This window comes from Nansenia antarctica, assembly GCF_963989245.1.
Source record: "Nansenia antarctica genome assembly, chromosome: 3".
Lineage (NCBI taxonomy): Eukaryota > Metazoa > Chordata > Actinopteri > Argentiniformes > Microstomatidae > Nansenia > Nansenia antarctica.
This window is the reverse complement of record NC_137688.1, coordinates 5,905,556-5,925,555: the sequence shown is the minus strand read 5'-3', so window position 1 is coordinate 5,925,555 and position 20,000 is coordinate 5,905,556. Positions and strand designations below refer to the sequence as shown.

The window sequence follows — 20,000 nt, the reverse complement described above, 5'->3', positions numbered from 1 at the left end:
TATATATATTTACAACCATACCTCATACAATTACATCATTATAAACACAAATGTAACATCAAAGAGTTCCTCAATCAGTATTTTTTAAATGGCCAGAATGACACCAGAACAACCAATTGTAATAATAATAGTAATAATAATAATAATAATAATAATAATAATAATAATAATAATAATAATAACTTAAATTGATATAGTGCCTTGGCTTTCAGGGTTACCCATGGTCACTTTTCAGAGAAACAAGAAAAGAACTAAAACAGTCAGACAAACAGACAGGCAGACAGACAGACAGACAGGCAGACAGACGGACAGACGGACAGACAGACAGACAGACAGAGAGGGACAGACAGACAGACAGACAGACAAACAGACAGACAGTCAGACAAACAGACAGTCAGACAAACAGACAGGCAGACACAACAACAGAACTAGGGGGGCCGAGAGAGAGGCCTCGGCAAACAGGTGGGATTTGAGGGCTGCATGGTTTAAACAATGTAAGGTGACTGACTTGACATTGACCCCTGTGACCCCCTGTGACCCCTAGCTGACGGTGATGGTGAGCCTGAGGTACCTGCAGACGGCGGTGGACGGAGCGGCGGCCCTGGAGGACCCCGAGGAGGCCAGCGAGGGCTACCTGCTGGAGAAGGGCGTGAAGGAGACCCTGCTGGAGTTCAAGACCACCGTGGAAACCCTACTGCACTTGACACAGGTGCAGCCGGCAGCTGAGGGGGAGGCGGAGGCTGAGAAGGCAGCCGCCAGTTAGACCCCGCCCGCCCCCCCCCCCCGAAAGAAAACACGACCATATATGGTCTGAGGAGAGAAGAGAGAAGGGAGATTGTGTGAGACTTCTTTGTTCTGTGACCTCATGGCGCACGACCAACAGCTCTGTATGTATGTATGTAGGCTGGCTGGTGTTTGACAGCTGAACCGCTCTAGGCTTGATTTAGGCTCGTAGCACCACAACGCAACAGGCCTCAAACACACAGGGGAGAGGGGGGGGGTCTGGTCATGCTACACCACACAGACAGTTTGACACAATGTACCTCTGTGTGGAGGGTTTTTTGGAGCATGACAGGGTTTTTTGAAGGCCTTGTGCACCCCCCCCTCCCTCCCCTCCCCCCCCCTCCCTCCCCCCTCCCCCCTCCTCCCCTCCCTCCCCCGTCTCTGTGGTGGAGAATGAATCAAGCCTAGAAGGGATGTGACATGAGGTCAAGAATAAACAAAGTCAAGACAACAGACACACACATACACACACACATACACATACACATACAGGCGCACGTGCACACACACACACACACACACACACACACATACATACAGACATACACATGCACACAGACACACAGACACACACACACACATACACGCGCACACACACACACACACACACACACGATACATGTACACATAAAACCACACTGACACACATGTATAGACTCACTACATAGACACGCACACACGCACACACACACACACACACACACACACACACACACACACACACACACACACACACGGTGTACAGCACCTGAACTGACTGTTCAGATACACTTATTGAATCCAACCACCAAATCACACAGCTAATGTAATGCAAATGCTCACTCCACATGTAAATTACAAAGTACATAAAATGCTGGCTATAGGGTTTGTGACTGCACTGCTAAGTCACCTGTACATTTTAAATATGCATTAAAGTTAGACGTTTTTAAACTGTTTTTTGTTGTTGTGTCATTTTTTTACTGATCGGATATGGCATGCATGCAATGATTAATGAAGTTAATTCCAGTTCATCCAGTGGAATAGGATTGTGTGTGTGTGTGTGTGTGTGTGTGTGTGTCTGTGTGTGTGTGTGTGTGTGTGTGTGTGTGTGTGTGTGTGTGTGTGTGAGTTGCCCGGGGTCAAGCTGTGAGTCAGACCAATATCATCTGGTCTGCTCTGACATCACTCATACAATCTCATAATCCTAATTTGGCTAATCCCGATACTGCATGTCCCAGCAGGTCTCCATATAGCCACCCCCGGGGTGATCTGACCTGGACGGATATGAAGAACAACCATGAAGAACAATGAATTTGTGGATAGTTCATATCAAAATGAAAAGCCGCAGATTTGGGAGTCAGAAAAACTGCTAACATTGCAATTAATCTTTACCTTGTTTTTTTTTACAACAACAACATCAACAACAACAACAACGACAATAAACCAGTGGAATTGCGGCCCTACAGTCCAGTCTAGGTCTCTGTTATAGGCTATTATCATGTCTCTCTCTTCAAATGGGTTGGATTCACTGGTCTGTTCATTTTAATTATGTCTGTCTGTAAACGTTTGTTTATATGCATCTTTACAAAACAAAATCATTACATCCTGAATCCGCCAGAGGTCACTGTTGCACAAAAAAACCCACCTCGACCCCTTCATGCACCGCTCATGGTGCGTCTGAACGTACGGCGGGATGAATGCTGCGGCCTGGTCGTTATGTGCCTTCCTTCATTGGTTGATGACAGTTTCCGATCTATCTGACAAAAACCCCACACACGGCATTCACATAGCTTCACATTTGGCTCGGCTTTCATTTCATTTCAATCCTTTATTTATTCTCGAAAGGACAATTGAGGTCACCCTCATTTCCGATGACGTCGAGACATAGCCTACAGATTGTTCAACAAGTTATTCAACAGCAAACAACAAACATTGATAAACCAAAGAATCCGTTTAACACGGTAAACATAACATAATAAAATATAAAAGACATATATAAAAGGTCAACTAAACAACAATTGCAAACTGTTGCAGGCAGATCAGCAATTACATTTCTAAAACTCCCAAAGGATATACAGTAGGTGCATTCATCTTCATCTTCAGTTCATTGCAAGCAGCAGTCCGTTATAACGAAAGGCTGCCTTCCCCAGTTTGGTCTGTATGCTTCGTGGCTTTGTTTAATGGAAAACAAACTCACCATCACCCCAAAGGTGACGAATGAGTCTTCCACTAACGCAATGTGTGCGTTGTGAAACTCCGGTGTGGTTTTGCAATGTGCTCACTGCTCAGCACACTAACTGACTCAGATAGAGGAAGAGGGAGGGAGGGGAGACAGAGATGTCTGAAGATGGATTATCTTTTAACTTTGTCTAATTGATGTTATTAAAATATCTGTAGTTTATTTATATTTTTTTGTAAACGTTTGTAATTGCTTCCTTTCATGGGACAACGATGGACTCTAACGTGATGGAGATAGTAGAAGAGTTTATGGGAAGCGCGCTGGTGCGCTGGGTACGTGTCTCTCCAAATCACTTTCACTTGCTAGACAGTGTTTTAGTAGGCCTGGATAAACGTGTAGGCTAGTCTATATTAATGATTATACACACAGAGATATGCTACTGTGCAGCATAGGCCTGTTGATATTATTATTGTCTATGTTGTATGTATTTTGTTTGAAATTAGCCATCTGTATAAAAATAATAATAAGTAATTTAAGCATGTTGTCATTAACTAAAACATGTATAGTTCAGATACAAGTTTAAACAGCATACCGGTAAATTGGTCGATCAGCTCTGACTTTTGTTATTGTGAAAAGGACATCAGAAACAGTTGAAACTTCTCCTTTTAGACAGCTTCCCCTGCCCTCAGAATGGCTCTCTTGTTTAGAACTGTCACTTCCTTTTTCCTTTCATATCTCTTTCCCCGTTAAAAGCTTTTTATTGAGATTTATTATAGTTATAAATATATTTATTAGAATTATTCTTTGTGGAAATGAACCTTTCAGGGGATGTTTTCATCGGTGGAGCACTTTAGATCATACGACGCCAGGGGAGGCTGGTGGAGGTAGACATCAAAGGACGGGGTCATTGTAAAACCATGTCTCATTCCATTCACTGCATCAGTTGTTTGTTCTACCGTACCTGTTCTTTTCCATCTGCGCAATATTGCTAAACGTCGGTCTGTGGTATCCCACGCAGAGTTGGAAATGATCATTCATGCTTTTGTATCATTCCGCTTGGACTATTGCAATTCCCTGTTCACCTGCATCACGCATCCACCCTGGGCCGGCTACACATGGTCCAACATGCAGCTGCAAGGCTGTTGACTATAGGTCCAGAAAGTCATGTCATATCACTCCCATCTTAGCTTCTCTACACTGGCTCCCCATCACATTTAGAATTCAATTTAAGGTTCTGGTCATCACTTACAGAGCCCTTCATGGTCACTGGTCAGGCACCTGCATACATCTGCATACATCCGTGGCTCCCACACTTTGGAATGCTCTTCCCTTGGAACTTAGAAGCATTTTTAAAAACAGCTCAAGACTGTCCTGTACAGACAGGCTTTTGGCTAACCCCAAAAGCCTGTCTTTTTGTGTCTTGTTATTATTTGTTGTACTACACTTGTTATTTGTTTCTTGTTTTTATTTTCACTTGTTTACCTATTTCTTTTAACCTGCTATTACTTCTGCTCTTTAATTATGTTTGTATAGCCTATGGAAAGCACTTTGTGACCGCTGGTCTGTGATAGGTGCTATATAAAAACACTTTACTTACTTACTTACATTACAATGATACCCGTCCTCTGAATGACTCCCACCTCCACACAGCTTCAGGAATAACCTTCAATGTGCTGTGGTTGTGATTGACACTCATTCCTTATCTCTTGAAAGTGTTTCATGCCCCCTCACCTTGTCCCCCAGGTGCAGCTGTTTGAGGATGTAACAGCCAGCGAGGACGACATCCTTCTCTCCAATCAGTACCTGGAGGTGAACTCCAACTCCCAGACCACCCGTGACCACTATCTGAGACTAACCAATGGCATCTTTGTCAATGAGGTCATGAGGGTCATGTAAGTTTGGAACCATTTTGCCCTGCCTTTGGATGGATGTGGCTAAAATAATGATGTGCATGACGACCAGGGGAGGCTAGTGGAGATAGAAATCGGAGGACGGGCTCATTGTAAGGCACAGAACGGAAGGAGGAATGGTGTCAAACACGCATGTCCTCCACCAGCCTCGTGACCACGTAGTAATACATTTAGTCTATCATAGCCAGGAATATTGGCATAATACTACTACTACTACTACTACTACTACTACTACTACTACTACTACTACTACTACTACTACTACTACTACTACTACTACTACTACTACTACTACTACTACTACTACTACTACTACTACTACTACTACTACTACTACTACTACTACTACTACTACTAATAATAATAATAATAACAACATAATCAGCACTGGACTTCATACTCCTCTAAAGCCTGGATCTAGTGGAGGCGGAAACTGATTGAAGATTCAAGACTTTTCAACATTATTGTCCATCACATAATTATAGACAATTATCTCAGGTTAGGGGGGTTCACAAATAACATAAAACCGTACACCCACGACTCTAAAATTACATTAGAACACAGATAATTCCATAAATAAATAGCCTACAGGACTACAGGCTGGTTGTAATGCATGGACCGGAACGGTAAAGGACTGGTCGCAAAGGATAAAGTAGAAGCCGCACACTCTCGTTCCAGATGCAAAAAGTGTAGGCTATATTTATTGACAACAGTTTCGGCCGTAGCCTTTCGTGACCTTAGAATTATAAGGTTCTATCTCCATTTTTGTCAAAATTGAGTTTTTTACATAATCTGATCCATTAGGTGTTTATTAATGCCTGTGTGGTGTTATTTTAAAAAATGTTTACATTTTTGAGTTAGTAATTAATCAAATACAAAGGTTCCATCTCACAAAACATAATGGAATGTAAAAACTTTGACGCTCAATATCTCTGAACTGCCCTAAACGGAGATAGAACCTTATAATTCTAAGCTCACGCTTTGTCAAGCCTTACAAACAAACTGGTGCATGTCAGCCATTAAATAGACAGGTATAGGCTAGATTGAATCGTAAACACCTGTGAGGACACACCTACGTATGTGAGATTACACATGACATTACGTCATAAATACATGGACAAAACAGTTGGTGTTACATGTAAGCTATCCAAAGGCTCAAAATTATGTGTAGCCTACATGAATAGACCCATAAGTGAGGGCTGGCTGGATATAAATAACATGTAGGTGTTAGCAGAGCGCTGAGTTCTAAAAGAAGAAAGAAAAGAAAAGAAAAGGGTCATACAATAATTAGAGACATGGGGGGGGAAGAAAAAACGTGGGTGGGAAATACAATCTCACCTCTAAAAACACAGAATATACACAGTACAGCTGGATCATCAGCCCTGAGAAGGGGCGTCATAAGCTGGTGTAACAAGTGATCAATGAAGTTAGAGGAAACTTTTGAATTCAAACTCAACATTCAAACCACGAGGAGACAGAGTGTTCAGATAATGGATATAGAAGTTCTCCCTCCTAGATAGCAGGTTGTCAAGGTCTCCACCACGTCTGGGGAGGGAGACCTTTTCAATACCTATATATCTCAGAGAGGCTATAGGGTGGTTATATTCTGAAAAGTGCGCTGCTACAGGATAATTGAGATTCTTACACCTGATGGTACTACGATGTTCTGCTATGCAGGTTTTTAATTGTCTGCTAGTTTTCCCTACATAGGACTTCCCGCAGGGACAGGTGATCTAGTAAATAACTGATTTGGTGTTACAGGTAATCACCCCTTTGATAGGGATGGTCTTCCCAGTATGCGGGTGCTTAAAGGAGCTGCAACGGTGGGTGTAGTTACACTGGGAGCAGGCTCCACAGCGTCGATCTGGGACAGGTGTAAGAAGCAATTGACTAGGTTCAACACGAGTGGGAGGTAGAATTAACTAGTCTATCTCTCAAGTTACTACCCCGCTTAAATACAGTGATGGGGGGATCCTTAAACGTATTGTGCAGACTGGTATCAGATTGAAGTATATGCCAGTGATTATTAATGATGCCTCTTATCTGTTAAGAGCGTTTAGGATACTGGGTAGAGAAGATAATGGATGGATTTTTAGATTTAGGTTTCCTCTGAAAAAGGTGTGACCTAGGTGTGTCATTGATTCGTGTAGCAGCTGTGTTAATTTGGGTTTTTGTAACCTCTTGCGCTGAACTTGTTCTTCATGGCACTCATGTTTCTCTCAAAGTCTGACTCCCTGCTACAAAGTCTCTTAACTCTACAAAATTGACTGTGAGGAAGGCTGTTTTTGAGTGGAAGATGATGACAGGAGTCTGCTCTAAGGAGACTATTACGTATGGAAGAGTATTAGGGCCACCAAATGAGTTTTGTTTTTTTTCTCCCGAAAGGGGGGGGGGGGGGGTTATATTCTGAGTTTAAAGTCAGAATTTCGGAGAAAAAAGTCATTGGATGCATCTTCGTGCCATTCATTCGTGGTGCAACAAGATGTGACACGACAGATTATCAAATTAATTGAAAACTCAGTTGGTGGCCCTAATACTGTTCCGTAATTACGTGCAGTGGGCTTAGTGAACAGATCGGAAAATAAAGTGTTATTCTCACGTATAACCCACAGATCAAGAAAACTAATGCGATTGCAATCAAAGTCCATAGTCAATGTAAGGTTTTGGGAGCAATGGTTTAAATAAATTGTAACTGTTCAATATTGCCCCTCTATAACACAAAGATATCATCTATATATCTTTTCCAGAGAAATACGTTAGATGTAAAGATATTATTGATGTAAATGAACAACTCTTCAAAAAGGGCCATATAGAGATTAGCAAAGGAACGGACTTCGAATGGATTTCCCATGGCCACTCCCCTTTGTTGAAGAAACCAGGAATCTTGAAAAATAAAATAATTGAAAAAAGTGAGAATCAGTTTAACAAAGGCCACCACCTCATCAGCAGTGCCTTTCCCTCCGCCCCTCCCAGAGACCCCAACCCCAAGGTGGAGCACCTGTACCGCAGCGGCAGAGACGACCAGATGCTCCGAGTACAGAACTTCTCCATCCTCAACCGCCACCTGAGAGCCTTCTACCAGGTAACCTGTACCTCCTACACTACCCCCCTGTAACATCCTTCTACCAGGTAACCTCTACCTCCTACCTACCCCCCTGTAACAGCCTAGTAAGTCAATTTAACAGTGTTTACCTCAGTGTGTTGTGGCAGCTGTGTGTTGATAGAATGAGTTGTTGAGGTCAGCTCCTGGTTCTATTAAAAGCGGTCGTGTGCGAAGCATTTTGCAGTGGGAGGCGTTCTAAACTTGTGCTCTCAATGTAAGGACCATGTTCGCAAGGACAAACAGACTGAAGCTCAGCTTCTACCCCAGGGCCATTCAGGCCCTGAACACAGCAAAGACCTAGGTTCTAGGCCCTGGACAATCTAGACAATTTGATGGCAGCTACTAGATTGAAATCAAGTGCAATACTGAAACACAACTGTGAACATTTCAAACCTGCAAACTGCGACACTTTAAATGAATGTGCAATAACACTATGTGCAATATGACAACCCTCGGGTACATAAGGTTCAGAGATAGGAAATGTTAGAATAGGTATAGCATAGCATAGAGTACAGCACAGTGTTTTATTTGTATAGTATAGTATAGTGGATAGTGTACATAGCCTTTATTTATGTAAACCAGCTCTTTTCCCTTCTTGTTTTTAGTTTTTTTTTCCTAGCACCAGGGGAGCCCCCCCTCCCAAATGTCGTTGTATGGTACCTGTACTATATCAATGACAATAAAGACCATTCATTCATAATGAGTGGTTACATTTGGCCTTCTTGTCTTCACACATTTAATGTAACTGCCAATGACCCCTGACCCCCGAGCATAGATGTCTTGTTCTTATGATGACTGATGGATACGTAGATGATTCACTCATTCAGTGTATTTCTTGTCAGACGCTCTGGATAAGGGCATCTGCTAAATGTCAGAAATGTCAAAGTAACCGGTGGCCGTGTTCGCAAACCAATACCTGTCCATGTCCAAAGGACATGACGTTCTATTTCTGTTTGACGTGGTTTAGCATTTAGGAAATGACTCATGCGCTTCATGCAAGCGTGGTCCGTTAACACTAGAAGAGCCTCGAGGGGTCACGGTGACCCCTGTGAGTAAAGAAAAGTGTTATATCTTTGCACTCGATCAAATTTCAGGACCTGTCCTATGACTTGTCCTAGATATGTGCCGTTCTACCACCCAGTATCCTTACATTTTCAACATCACCTCAGGATAAGCCAGTATAAAGCTATTTTGCAGTTTTTCTGTGTAGGAAGCAGGCTAATTTACAAGCGGCCGACTACAGTGGTCTTTGTGTGTAAATAGAAGCATACCATTGTAAACCAGGCGGCTCTTATAGTAAGTAAAAAAGGCACGGCTGTTCTAGTGTTAAAGGAACGTTTAATGCAGCAGGCCTGAGTCCAGAGAGACAGCAGTAACACCTCTTGAGAAGCTATTTAAAAATAAATAAATAAACACATTCTTTTTCATTCCAATGAATTCACCACCGTAGTACTTGTACTCTTGGTTAAAATGTGCAGGACATTAGGGTGCTTGAGTTTACAGGTGTGACAGGTAATGCGTCTCCTGCAATCTTTGCTCATGTGACCTTTTGTGAGGCAGCCAAAGCATAGACCCTTAGACCCTCAGGAACGCCTTTGTCTTTGTGGGGTTTGGCCTTTAACTGCTCGCATGAGTCTATGGTGTGATCTGATCTCCAGTACAAAAAGTGCAGGGCTGGTGTTTTTAGTCCTCTCTTGAGCTGGCTCACCACAATAGATTGTGGTTCTGGCTCCCCGCTGGTGGAATGAGCTTCCCACGGCTGTCAGAACTGCAGAGTTACTACCTATCTTCCGTCGGAGACTGAAGACCCATCTCTTCAGGTTACACCTTAACTGCTCCTCCTGAGACTTCTACTTCTACTCCCAGCACTGCGTCTCCTGAAGACACCCGCTTTTTCCCCTTTACTGTGTCCCTAAAAACGTATATTGCCCCCCTTGTACTGTTTCTCTGTTCCTCCAGTGTCTATATAATAATAATAATAATAATAAAAAAAAGTCTAGGTTTAGAAGAAGGTGATAGAAGCAGATTTTTCCTTCTATCACAGAGACTGCCAATGGCCCCGGGCCTGAGCTGGATTATTCTTCCTGCAACGACTGGTGGATTGATGATTCACTTGCTTAGTCAAATGTATTGAGTGTAAGTCGCTTTGGAATAAGGCGTCTGCTAAATGCCAAAGATTTAAATGTAAAATGTAAATGGTGGCAAAACTGCTCCCCCTACTGGCTGGTTTGGCTCTGGGCGTGGGTTCCTGGCTCCTCATCATTAGAACCTTTTGTTTTGGAAATGGGTCGATGACGTTTCCAAAGAGTGGATCTAAGTTTATTCTGGCCTGCTTTTCGGTGAACTCAACCAGATCACTGAACTTTGCTCCGGCGTTGTGTCTCTCTAGTGTGTTGCATGTGTGTTGCATACATGTATGCATATTTGCATATGTTGCATATGTGTTGCATAGTGTGATCTCCACTTGTCCTTGAGTCTAAATGGGAGTTTGGAGATGAGGGGTCTCGTGTTGGTGGTGGGAGAGTCCAGTTCTGAATATCATGCATAACATTATCATGCCCAATTGAGTGCCTTTTCAATGTAGGCTGCAGTCATTTTTACTTCTTTGCCAGCAGTGTAACCAGAACCATCCGCGTCATCAACGATGGGTGATGAAGGGGCGGGATAAACAACTAGATGGCAGCTACTTCACTGGAAATGAGGACACTATCTTCCACTACAGTATCTGAAATAAACACTATTTTCTATGAAACAAAACAAAACACACTTTCTTTCTACACACGTTCTCTTACTAACCAGCTGCTCCGTTGCGGGAATAGAAATGGCTTACGCAATGTGCGTTCGTGCGTGTCTCTCTAGTATGTTGCATGCGACTGATCTCCACTTGTCCTTGAGTCTCAATGGGAGTTTGGAGATGAGGGCTCTCATGTTGGTGGGAGAGTGCAGTTTTTCCATGTAATGAATATCGTGCATAGCATTGCTGTGAGTTCGGAGGAATAGAGCATAGTTGTTCAAAGCCCTTCCTGTCGCGGTCATTGTCTGTCTTGTCTTCAATGCCGTGTTCAAACGCCCTTATGAATGAAACGTAATGAACGAAAATGTAATTGATTGAAGTGTCCTGGATCTGTTTGAACAGTGAAATCATTAGCAGGATTCTCAGTTATGTGGGGTGTTTAAGATGACTGCTCCAGTGGAGAGGGGTTGGACCTGTGAAATCCTCTAGATTGCCGCCTCTTTGCACCCTCCAGATATGCGTTCATGCCATCCCTTGGTAGCCTTGCATGAGACACTTGAGATGAGCTCTCATCCTTCAACACCTCTGTCTGTCTCTCTCTCTCTCTGTCTGGTCTTTCTAATAGACCATTCACTGTACTTGCTTTGGAAAAATCGACTAAATGTCTAAAATGTAATGTAAAGGTCAAGGGAGTGTGTGTGTGTGTGTGTGTGTTGGTAGCCTTGCATGAGACACTTGAGATGAGCTCTCATCCTTCAGCACCTTCAGTCTAGCTGTGAAAGCAGCAACGTTAATCTCCATGTCCAGTCGCTCTCTCCTGGCCTTTAATTCAGCTGTGAATTTAGCCTCCTCCATTTCAAGAGCATGTTTTCTCTCCATGGAGAGCAGAGCTCTCTCTGCTCCTGCCTTTAGGCGTGCAGAAGATGATGTACTCCTATTGGAGCTCCTATTAGATGTGAGTGAGACACTGTCATGAGGCCCAACAGTCTCATGGTGCAGAGATTCAGCTGGCACCTCCTTTTGATCCTGCATGTGTTGCTTAGGTTGAACATCCATTGCAGCACGTATCCATAGATCAAGTTCATCTTGAAATTCACATTTTTTGTTCATACCAGAGTGACCCCCGTAGTTTGAAGTGTGTGGGTTGTTTTAGGTCATGTTCTCACATTAAAATCCGAATCATGACCAGGAGCAAGTGGATGAGTTCGCAACATTGTTGCATAAATTATTTCTCTGATTTGCGTTCTCACAGCCCTTCATGTAAACGAAGTAACATACGCAATCGAAGCAACAGACGTGGTATTTGATTGGTCCGAAAATGTTTAAATTGCCCGTTCGTCCCTCTCTTATCCAGATCAACACGCATGTGCTGCTGTTTTCCTATGGACTGCCTCGAGCAGCGTTCTCACCAAAAGCGAAGCGAAGCAAAGTGATGGATGCGTGGTTTGTAACCGGAGCGAAACCACCCTTTTCAAGCGGAGCATCCGAGGGTTCTTTGCTCTGGGAGTGATTCGAATGCGCGTTCTCACCGCTCCAAACAACGCAGAGCAAACACATTTGATCGTAAACTCCGATTCCAAGTGAAGCAAATGTTCTAGTGAGAACACACCCTGAAATTTGTCTTGAAAGTACCATGCCCAAGACAAATTTCCCCTCGGGGACAATAAAGTACAATCAATCAATCAATCAATCAATTAATGTTCCTGTGGAAGCTAGGGACACACTCACCGAACACTTTATTAGGAACACCTGTACACCTGTCAACAGTCCGAACTGGTGGAGGAGGTGTAATGGTGTTGTGGCACAGCTCATTAGCTATACACTCACTCTGGGTAGGGCCTCTCCCTTTGCTCTCAAAACAGCCTCAGGTCTTCATGGCATTGATTCCACAAGATGTTGGAAACATTCCTTTGAGATCCTGGTCTCTGTGACGACATAATTGCATCATGCGATTCCTGCAGATTTTCCAGGTGCACTTTCAAGCTGTTCGACCACATCCCAAAGGTGTTCTATTGGATTCAGATCAGCCTGATCAGGTGACTGGGTAGGCCACTGAAGAACGTTGACCTCATTGTCATGTTCATGAAACCAGTTTGAGACGACTTCTGCTTTGTGACATGGTGCATTATCACGCTGGACGTAGCCATTAGAAGATGGGTACATTGAGGCCATGGAGGGATGCACGCGATCAGCAACAACACTCAAACAGGCTGTGGCATTGAAGCGATGATTGACTGGTATTAACAGGCCCAAAGTGTGCCAAGAAAACATTCCTCACACCATTACACCACCTGAATGAATGAGAAGGTGTACAAGTGTTCCTAATAAAGTGTATTTCTGTATTTCTGCCAGAACAGAACATCCCTGTGTTTCACTTCTTGTTTTTACAGAATATGAGTCCATCAAACCAGAATATGACTCATTCTAACCGCCCGGGAGAGAAACCAGCAAGTTGCGAGGGAGAGGGAAACGCTGAAATGTTGTGGAATTTTGGGTGTTATTGGTTATTGTTGACGGAATGTATTGTTGACTGTGCTTGTGGTATGTGTGGCTGGGAGGCCATCTTGTTCGTCATGGGCTTATTTCTCATGGTTTCACTTCCTGCTTTGTGCTTCCTTGTCACCCTGACCAGAGGGCGTAACTGTGAACCCTTCAAACACCCACAGCGTGTGGTCAGCTGTGGCGCAGGAGGTAGAGCCCCGGCTGGCCACATGTCGAGGTGTCCTTGGGCAAGACACTGAACCCCAAATTGCTCCCAATGAGCGGGCCGGCACCTTGCATGGTAGCTTGTCGCCATTGCTGTGTGAATGTGTGTTTGAATGGGTGAATGATAGGCCGTTGTGAAGCGCTTTGGAATAAGGCACTATATACATAAGTCAGTCCATTTATTTTACCATTTTGGTCACTCTTCAGCCTGGTGCCTCCGCAACAGGGCTTGACTTTGTGGACCAGGGGGGGTGTTCTATCAACGTCGCTGAAGGGAAAAACTAAATTTTCCTAGTAACGTTGATGGAATACCCCCCAGATATAGTAGTGTTGTCGTACATAGAACCAGGCCTGAACATATGGTACTACTGATGCTTGTTTGTGGTTCAAGAGTGCAGACGTCCCTTTCTCTCTCCCCCTCTCTCTCTCTCTCTCTCTCTCTCTCTCTCTCTCTCTCTCTCTCTCTCTCTCTCTCTCTCTCTCCCTCGCTCTCTCTCCTCTGACGTCTGCTGTGTTTGCACTCTAAACTGAACTGGGCAGCAGGGTGGAAAGTTTTGCCATTTCAGATTTAGCAGATTTGACAGATTGTCAAAGTTGTGTGCTGTGACATTTACTTCTGTATGGGCCTGGTGAAGTTGGGTAAATACATAAAGAAATATTGTTGTCCTTCAAAATACCAAGTATTTTATGTATGTGGACACAATTATGGTCTGGGGCTGTTTTTCATGGTTTTTCACTTAGTTCCAGTGAAGGGAGATCTTAATGCTACAGCATACGATGAGATTCGAGAGAATTGTATGATTCCAACTTTGTGGCAACAGTTTGGGGAAGGCCCTTTCCTGTTTCAGCATGACAACTGTGCATGGATCAAGGACTTCCTGTCTGACCGCCCCCAGAGGGTGCGGGTGGGCTCCCACACCTCCACAGCCCTCAGACTCAGCACTGGGTCCCCCCAGGGCTGCGTGCTAAGCCCCATCCTCTACAACCTCTACACCTACGACTTCACCCCCGTCCACCCCAGCAACTCCATCATAGCAGCTGGGCAAGCTGTGCAAGGTTAACAACCTGCTGCTGAACCAGTCAAAGACCCAGGAAATCATCGTGGACTTCAGGAGGAAAAAATCGGAGGTCCAGCCCCTGCTCGTCGATGGAGGGAGCGTGGAGAGAGTCTCAACCCTCTGATTCCTGGGGGTGCACATACAGGGTGACCTGTCCTGGAAGACCAACACAGCAGCCATCATCAAGAAGGCACAACAGCGGCTCTACTTCCTGAGAGTCCTCAGGAAATACCACCTCAGACAGGAGCTGCTTGTGACCTTCTACCGCTGCACAGTGGAGAGCATCCTCACCTACTGCATCTGCGTGTGGTTCTCCAGCTGCACAGCCGCAGAGAGGAAAGCGCTACAGAGAGTTGTGAGATCGGCCCAGAAGATCATCGGCGCCCCCCTCCCCTCTCTGGAAGAGCTGTACAACACACGCTGCCTCAGGAAGGCCTCCAAGATCTCCAGAGACCCATCCCACCCTGGGAACGAACACTTTGTTCGGCTGCCCTCAGGCAGGCGGTTCAGGACCATGTCCGCAAGGACAAATAGACTGAAGCTCAGCTTCTACCCTAGGGCCATTCAGGCCCTGAACACAGCAAAGACCTAGGTTCTAGGCCCTGGACAATCTAGACAATTTGATGGCAGCTACTAGATTGTAATCAAGTGCAATACTGAAATACAACTGTGAACATTTCAAAACCTGCAAACTGCGACACTTTAAATGAATGTGCAATAATACTATGTACAATATGACAACCCTCGTGTACATGAGGTTCAGAGATAGGAAATGTTAGGATATTTATAGCATAGCATAGAGTACAGCACAGTGTTTTATTTGTATAGTATAGTAGTATAGTGGATAGTGTATATAGCCTTTATTTATGTAAACCAGCTCTTTTCCCTTCTTGTTTTTAGTAAAAAAATGTCCTAGCACCAGGGGAGCCCCCCCTCCTACATTTCTTGTATGGTATACCTGTACTGTATTAATGACAATAAAGACCATTCATTCATTCATTCATTCATTCATTCATTAATTCATTCACAATGCCCCCATGCACAGAGCGAGGTCCATAATTACATGGTTTGCCGAGTTTGGTCTGGGAGAACTGGACTGCACAGAGCCCTGACCTCAACCCCATCGAACACCTTTGGGATGAATTGGAACGCCGACTGCGAGCCAGTCCTTCTCGCCCCAACATCAGTGCCTGACCTCATTAATGCTCTTGTAGCTGAATGGGTCAAGTCCCTGTAACCATGTTCCAAAACCTAGTAGAAAGTCTTCCCAGAAGGGTGGAAGCTGTTATAGCAGCAAAGGTGGGACCAACTCCATATTAATGCCCATGGTTTTGGAATGAGATATTCAACAAGCACATATGGGTGTGATGTTCAGTTGTCCACATACTTTTGGCCATTCACTTATTCACTTGTCAGAATAAGCCTGGATTTTCCTTTATTAACGTTGATGGAAAACCCCCCAGATATAGCAGTGTTGTCACAAAAAAATATTGTCATCCTTCAAAATCTCTCTCTCTCTCTCTCTCTCTCTCTCTCTCTCTCTCTGTCTCTCTTCCCCCCACACCCCCTTTAGGAAGACCTACAGCAGCTGATTCTGATGCCCCTCCCAAACATTGCCATTTTGGGGCAAGATCCTCTAACAGGTATGGAGTGGAGTGGACATACCTTTTTTAATAAGACACATTTTATACATTTACACATTTACACATTATATAACCACAGTGACGTTCCCTCTTAAATCTGTCTTGTTAATGTTAATGTGTCCACCTAACACACCAGAGCACTCTGCATGACTCCATACCTGTTAATGAATCCACCTCTCTCTCTCTCTCTCTCTCTCTCTCTCTCTCTCTCTCTCTCTCTCTCTCTCTCTCTCTCTCTCTCTCTCTCTCTCTCTCTCCCTCCCTCCCTCTCTCTGTCTGTCTGTCTGTCTGTCTCTCTCTCTCTCTCTCTCTCTCTCTCTCTTTCTCTGTCTCTGTCTGTCTGTCTCTCTCTCTCTCTCTCTCTCTCTGTCTGTTCTTTCTAATAGACCATTAAAATCATTCAAACCATTCAAATCAGACAAATGTACTTATTGCTTTGGATAAATCTACTAAATGTCTAGGGAGTGTGTGTGTGAGTGTGTGTGTGTGTGTGTGTGTGTGTGTGTGTGTGTGATCCTCACCAGTGTTCTCCCTGTGTTCCCAGAGGCAGCCGTGGAGGAGCTGAGGAGACTGCTGCTGCTGCTACTGGGCTGCGCTGTACAGGTGACCTCACACACACACACACACACACACACACACACACACACCTACACACACACACACACACACACACACACACACACACACACACACACACACACAGACACACACGCACACCTACACACACACTGACACCTACACACACACACACACACACACACACACACACACACCTACACACACACTGACACTTACACACACACAAACACACACACACACACACACCTACACACATACACACACACAAACACACCATACTGACCATACTAACCCCTCTGTTGGTCCAACCCAGTGTGAGAGGAAGGAGATGTTCATCCAGCAGATCCAGTCTCACCTGGACATCGACACCCAGGTCTCCATCGCCCGCTGCATCCAGGAGGTCTGTTCTCTCTCTGTCGGACATTTTGTCGGCCATTTTGTCGGCCATTCTGTCGGCCATTTTGTTGGCCAGAATTCTCGCCCGCATGTTGGTGTTGCCATGGAGAGGTAAGAGACTCCCCCCCCCACCCCCCCCCCCCCCCCCCTGCAGGTGACCCAGGACCCTCGGGCTGTCCTACCGCTGCAGTGGGAGGAGCTAGGAGGGCTGGAGGGGGCGGAGCTACAGGGGCTGTTCAGCTCCATGGCCAGACAGATACAAGGCATGCTGGCCCAGAGGGACACACACCTGGAGGTACGCACACACACACACACACACACACACACACACACCTGGAGGTACACACACACACGCACACACACACGCACACACGCACACACACACACACACACACACACGCACACACACACGAGCGAGCGCACGCACGCGAGCACGGACATACACACATGCACATGTGAGGGAGAGGGTGTGAGGGAGTGGGTGTGAGGGAGTGGGTGTGAGGGAGTGGGTGTGAGGGCGTGGGTGTGAGGGAGTGGGTGTGAGGGAGTGGGTGTGATCTTCACTGTGTTATTTTAATAACCTAATAAGAATTCATGTGGTGAGAGGTGATATTTAAGCACTTCAGTATAACAGCACGACCTCGAGTGTGATACTGCTTTCATACAACAGTTCTATAGCTCCATTTATTAGTTAACATTAATAAGCGACAACAGATTATATATTTTTTGTTTATTTAATCATTTATTTTGCCTCCACCTCCCTCTCTCTCTCCCTCCCTCTCTCCCTCTCTCCCTCCCTCTCCCTCCTTCACTCCCTCCCTCTCTCTTCCCCCTTCCCTCTCTCCCTCCCTCCCTCACTCTCTCACTCCCTCCCTCCCTCCCTCTCTCCCTCCCTCCCTCTCCCTCCCTCTCTCTCCCCCTCCCTTCCTCCCTCCCCCCCTCTCTCCCTCCCTCCTCCCTCCCCCTCCCCCCAGAGGATAGCTGAGCTGTGTCGTGAGCGGGAGGCTGAGGGTGAGGCCGAGACAGCGCCCCCCGGAGGTGACTGTGAGCAGCTGTCCCAGGGTTTGACGGTGCAGCTGGCCGACAGCAGGGCCAAACTACGCCGCCTCAAACAGGAGCTGTGAGTGTGTGTGTGTGTGGGTGGGTGGGTGCGTGCGTGCGTCAGACTACTGTTACCATATACCCTCTGTTGACTGACTGTAGCTGTGAGTGTGTGTGTGTGTGTGTGTGTGTGGGCATGTGTGTATGCGTGGGCATGTGTGTGTGTGTGTGTGTGTGTGTGTGTATGTGTGTGTGTGTGTGTGTGTGTCCAACACACCATGGCACTCTGCATGACTCCGTGTCTGTTAATTAATTAATCCACCTGTCTCTCTCTCTCTCTCTCTCTCTCTCTCTCTCTCTCTCTCTCTCTCTCTCTCTCTCTCTCTCTATCTGTCTGTTTTTCTAATTATGACTGATGTATAGATGATTCACTTACTTTAGACAAATGTACTTGTCGCTTTGGATAAAGGCACCTGCATATGTGACACGTTCTAGTCTTTTGGTCCGCATATGAGCAAACAATCAACATGTTCAGACTGTTCTTTTGAAACACGGAACTGCGTTTCAATGTTGTTGAGAATCACAACACAAACTCGCTAGTCAAGCCAAAATACTGCAGCGAAATGGATTGGGTGAGTAATCCCCACTGCTACCTAGTCAACTATAAAACTACTTTACATTGTTAGCAGGCTCACAAAACAAGCTGTGTTAGTTGACTGTGTGAGTGAGAGAGTGTGTCATTGATTTTCAACAACGGGGAAATGTATTCACATTTTTTGAAAGAAAAGTCAGATCATTACATCAGATCCCGACACGAGGACCAAAGCATTAGAATGTGACACATAATGTGTGTAATATTATGTCCTCTGTGTCTAGGGAAGACAAAGGTGATCAGCTGTTGGATTACAAGCAGGAAGTCCAGACCATGGAGGAACAGCTGAAGAAGGTTCAGAAGGAGGTAATATCCGGCCTAGTGTGTCTGTGTGTGTGTGTGTGCGTGTGCGTGTGTGTGTGTGTGTGTGTGTGTGTGTGTGGAGGTGGGTAATATCCGGCCTATGAGGTTATTGTGACCGTAGCTCTGCCCTACAAAGGCAGTAACTTCCAGAGTGCAGAACTCAAGAAAATGTGTTTTCTTGTTGTCCAGACAAAATAGTTCCAGGCAGATCACTGGATGTGTGGCAGTTTTATGGCTATATGTTAGGTTATACTTTGTACATATTAATCCTGACCTCTGATTTGATCTTTGACCCTTATTTGGAAGTTACTGTATTCTGCCTTTGCATGGCTTGCCAACAGATATCGAGTCATGCCAAGGCAAAAGGCAAAAGGCAGTAACTTCAATTTCATCTTGTCACTTTAGTTTTGATCACAATAAAAACGATATATATATAATGAGAAATATGATAGAAATCCTTATTTTCTGATAAGGATATAGAGTGAAATTATTATATTATGGTGTTCTTGTGATGTATCTTATAAAATGTGATGTATCTTATAAAATCTAATTATTGAAATTATTTCTGGATAATAATTAATTGGATAATAATCTAATTTGGCATATGGGGCCTGCATACAATTACATTTTTAAATAACTCCAAGCATTATGTTCTCTCAAGCAACTTCAAAACACAGTCATTCCTGCCAGATGAAGTTCTGGCAATAGCCAATTGGCTACAAAACAATTTAGCTTCAGTAGCTGAATGCAGTAACACGATTGAGGATGGAGTATTTTTCATCCAGGTTGACTGACTGGTGACACATGACATCGATCAGGCATATCAGCTATGCAAAACAAAACGTTTTTAATATGTTTTGCATCCCAATCAGGCATTGTATTTGGAAATACATTTTGGGGGGATTCATTTAAGTTGCAAAAGAGCGTGGGAAGG

General features: G+C 44.7%; 2 protein-coding genes across 2 annotated transcripts in view; both read left to right on the top strand.

The window, feature by feature from the left end:
• rom1b (retinal outer segment membrane protein 1b) overlaps positions 1-763 on the top strand; it is a gene marked incomplete at both ends in the record, with an annotated part of 5,645 nt that extends 4,882 nt beyond the window's left edge. The window contains one exon of the mRNA XM_080526309.1: positions 545-763. Coding sequence (XP_080382435.1) covers positions 545-763 — 219 coding nt within the window. The remainder of the gene's footprint in view (positions 1-544) is intronic.
• Positions 764-3,213: 2,450 nt separating this feature from the next.
• Positions 3,214-20,000, top strand: part of ccdc88b (coiled-coil domain containing 88B) — a gene marked incomplete at both ends in the record, with an annotated part of 46,846 nt that continues 30,059 nt past the window's right edge. Inside the window, 9 exon segments of the mRNA XM_080526308.1 lie at positions 3,214-3,273; positions 4,685-4,833; positions 7,825-7,933; positions 16,026-16,095; positions 16,640-16,698; positions 16,988-17,074; positions 17,225-17,365; positions 18,045-18,190; positions 18,988-19,069. Of these exon segments, the coding sequence (XP_080382434.1) occupies positions 3,214-3,273; positions 4,685-4,833; positions 7,825-7,933; positions 16,026-16,095; positions 16,640-16,698; positions 16,988-17,074; positions 17,225-17,365; positions 18,045-18,190; positions 18,988-19,069 (903 nt within the window).